The 4,172-nt window shown below is 31.6% G+C and overlaps 1 protein-coding gene across 1 annotated transcript; it reads right to left on the bottom strand.

Moving 5' to 3' along the window:
- LOC106648905 lies at positions 1-1,244 on the bottom strand. Its single transcript, XM_014366060.2, has 2 exons — positions 920-1,244; positions 1-844 (listed from the first exon to the last, which is right to left on the bottom strand). The coding sequence occupies exons 1-2, from the start codon at positions 1,130-1,132 to the stop codon at positions 650-652; spliced, it is 408 nt and encodes a 135-aa protein (XP_014221546.1). The 5' UTR covers positions 1,133-1,244; the 3' UTR covers positions 1-649.
- Between the last annotated feature and the right edge of the window lie 2,928 nt (positions 1,245-4,172).

Raw genomic sequence — 4,172 nt, forward strand, 5'->3', positions numbered from 1 at the left:
TTTGCTGTATTTTTCATGTATAATTTTTATTTTTGTGCTCAAAGGAATGTTTAGCAAAACACATCAATTTTCTTAAATTTAACAATTTCTCTGCTCTTTTCATGAAATTGGTGACGATCATACAATTTATTAAAAGAAATGATTAATCCATATAAAATTGCTGCTGTAACAAATGTTATTTTATACATACATCGTGCTGTGAACCTTGAATCTTAATTATTTTTGGTTTTTATTAAAAACGACTACAGTTTATAATTGTAGTTGTTGATTTTTTGTTCGAAACTCAGCCTTTTAATAGTTGATTTATAATTTTTGTTGAATAGCATAAAAACGCTTATTTTGTTCTTCAAATTTGTAATTGTATTTGCACCTCATGTTTCATGTATTTCAAGGGTTTATTTTGTTAACGTACTGTTACGTTTAGAATTTTATGAGAAAATGATATTACATTTTATGACAATTATTCCGGCAATAGACGACTTTAACCGTTTCCACATTTTTCTTACAATAATAAATAGTTCAACCTCTCTTAAAAACTACCTACTTTGAGTACGGCAAGGTAAATATCCGCATGTTTATAAATTGAAAATTTGAATATCTACTTGTTATGAGTAATGTGTGTAAACATATACAAAGCCCATGAAGTAGCTTATTTACGATGACTTTTCGTATTTGCTTGGATAATTAAAGTATCCGTTACTTGATTTCTCTTTACCGATGAAAAAAAACTTTTTACATTTTCATGCTTATAGCCGGGAATCGGTGAAGTTATTGTTTTATTTTCAAAATTGTTACATTTTCTCCTTTCCTCGTTAAAATTTCCTGGGTGATAATACCCTAAAACCTGTAATGTGTAAAATTGCTTTCTATCATTAGCTGTTAAGTGAAACATTGACTCTGATAAGTCTTCGAATCTTACCTCATCGATGAATACTTGTTCACGTAGTCGACTGACTTCCGTTGGTATAACGTTCACTGCATTAACGCGATTGCGTTCGAAAACTCTATCGAAAGACATAAGTGCAGTAAATAAGTTCGTTTCTTCTTCTTCATCTTCTGATGGGTCGCTTTCAATATAAATTCTTTCTTTTGGTGGCCTTATTTTTGACGATGATGCCTGGTGTATACACATTTTTGCACTCAAACAAGTATTACAGATTACGATAACAAAATTCGGTACGTTTGGCGCGAGATGGAAACGGTAGCGTCGTCAATTGATGTCTAATTGGAAACAGCGAAATTAGATTTTAAATAAATCGATGATCTGGAAGGGATACAGTATATCGCCATAAGAAGTGAGATTTATAGAATACTTTTATGATTTTCAATGCGCAATGCGTACAATTTGAATTTTTTTCTGCGATAAAAATACTTAGTTTTCAATGAATAATTTCGATTTTTTATATCATGGAGAACATTTATTTGTTATAAAGTATTTTTCATCATATAAATTACATATTAACAACTCAAAAATATAAAATGAGACCTGCAATATTTATGTATTCATTAATAGCTGAATAAAAGCAAAATTTCTCTACAATACTAAGCCCAAAGCGAAAGTTTTACTGAATAGCCTTAATAAACTCGCTGAATCTGCAGAAACATTTTGAGCAAAAGGCATACGATTATTCACGTGTATACTCAGTCAACTAGCACTCTCATCACTTGGTTTTATTTTAAATTTGATTTGCTCTTTTTATAATTGTTTTTTTTGGTGCTCTAATAATGGCTTGTTTTTCAATTATATACGTAATAATGTATAGTATATATACTATAATATATAGTATTAGTTAACCCAATTGCTTGGGTGATGTTCTAATTAATGCAGTCGTGGCGCGGCTGCTTGTTGAGCAGTGAAATTCTACAACCTATTAATAGGCTAAGTATCGGAATTATTTAAACTATTTTAGAGAATCATACCATCGTTTGATCAAGAATAAAAAGTCGCTCACCCTCTTACTTGTTGTATACGGAAAAATTTATTTTGTAAGAAATTAATTGTAAATTAAAGTCTATTAAAATTTATTTAGAAGTATATACTTCATTGAACGATTAATTCGTTTCAACAGGCTTATTTAGTTAATATCATTCAATTAACTTTATTCTCATAGGCAAATGAATAGTCTTCGACGAATTGAAAGTAATCAAAAACAAGCGTCATCTTCCTAACAGGCTAAAGTGTTGAGTAAGAGTAAGAGAAGGAGAAGCCGGCCAGCAGTAGCAATGGCAAAGGTGGCCTTTTGTACTTGAGGGGTAGCTTATTGTCTTGCGGCGCACCACTTCGAGACCACCGGGCGGCTTTCCTCCGTTTCTCGCCCGTACGCTATGTATATGGGCTATATCGCTTCAACTGTCCCCCCCCCCCCCNTTTTTCATATTTTATTCTGCTTTCCAAGAGTGAATATGAAAAAATGATTGAAACATGATTTTTTATGTAAAATTTGATGAGGAATTCAAATTTGATGTCAAAAATCATATTCATAAACTCCAAGTACCTTAATTTCTAACTTTCAGCCTCAGTGGCAAAAATAAATATGTTCGTATCCAGCGATTTGGCCAATATTGTAATATGTTCATCGATACACCAAAATACAACTTCTGATAAATTTTTGTCATCGGCAGACAAACAGACTTCATTATTGACCTTCATATATTCCAATAAAACATGATTTTTCTCTAGATTTCCTCTATTCTTGACACATATGAAGGTCAGTAATGAAGTCTGTTTGTCTGCCGATGACAAAAATTTATCAGAAGTTGTATTTTGGTGTATCGATGAACATATTACAATATTGGCCATATCGCTGAATACGAACAAGTTTATTTTTGCCACTGAAGCTGAAATTTAGAAATTAAGGTACTTGGAGTTTATGAATATGATTTTTGACATCAAATTTGAATTCCTCGTCAAATTTTACATAAAAAATTATGTTTCAATAACTTTTTCATATTCACCTTTGGGAAGTAGAGTTAAATATGAAAAATCAAAACAAAAAGAGGGAGGGACAGTTGACGCGATATAGCCCATATACATGTGCATAAGTTTTTAGATAGAGTCCAGCTCTGCTCTTCACCCCGTGTTCCAGTATCTATTAACAACATAACAATTATGCGTATCTCCACGAATTTCTACCAGATTTCGTTTTAATTTATCACATCTTTGTACATTTCTCATTTCCAGGATTTTTTGAAATCAATCGTGTAAGAATACTTTTCATTGAAATTCAGGTTTATTTACGTTTTTTTTGCCTTTTCAAAATAAATTTTCTTGGCGGCCACAGATTTGACTTGCTCTTATTAAAAGACACATGTCTTTACCTATTTTGATATGATATAAAAATATATTATAAACTTACCGGTATGCAACCGGTAAATTGCAAATTTTTGTTTCGATATAGTAATAAATTACGCACTATCATTATTTACACATGGTATATTTCAGTGCAATTCACTTCCTTTTGAAGTGATAGCATTGAATTTCTTACAATTAAATGGCTTGTCAAATTGATGCATCTCTTTGTTAGCACTAAATTTGTAAACTGCATTCTTAAAGTGAAACCATCAAGGGGTCAAGTTTTTGCAATATTTTATAATTAATATATTATGCGATGTAATATAATCGCATTCAATCCAAAGCTTCGCCGACCGCTAAATCTAAACCAATAAGAATTGGTACGTCATGCATCTAAGCCAAAGGGGGAATCATAGTGAAAGACAGCGGGGTGACTACTTTTACCCCACATACAATGCACTTAGATATTATGCGAAAAGTCAAAGAGTTTCACGCTCGGATGGTAATAAATGTGCCTATCATCCTGTCTAATAAGTAATATCGCTTCGTCGAAAGCATATTGTACAAAACAAATACATCCCTCGAGTCAACTATTGATCATGCAGTATATTCATTCGAAAACAAAGTTTCATTGCTTTTTATGTCAATGAGTCGATTTGATAGCTACTTTTATATGCTTGTGTCGAAGATTGTAGAACTTTAAAAAAAATTCTTTGTCAGATTTTCGCGTTAATTTTTCTCTTTAAAAGTCAGAATTGTTATCAACGTAATTCTCAGTTTATACTTTTACTATGTCACCGCTCAAGTATCGTATCTGCTTAATCCATCCCATATATTCAAGTACAATATTTATGGTTTGTAAATTTTCTGCTTGATATTG

This window comes from Trichogramma pretiosum, unplaced genomic scaffold (genome assembly GCF_000599845.2).
Source record: "Trichogramma pretiosum strain Unisexual culture from Peru unplaced genomic scaffold, Tpre_2.0 scaffold22, whole genome shotgun sequence".
NCBI classification, from domain to species: domain Eukaryota; kingdom Metazoa; phylum Arthropoda; class Insecta; order Hymenoptera; family Trichogrammatidae; genus Trichogramma; species Trichogramma pretiosum.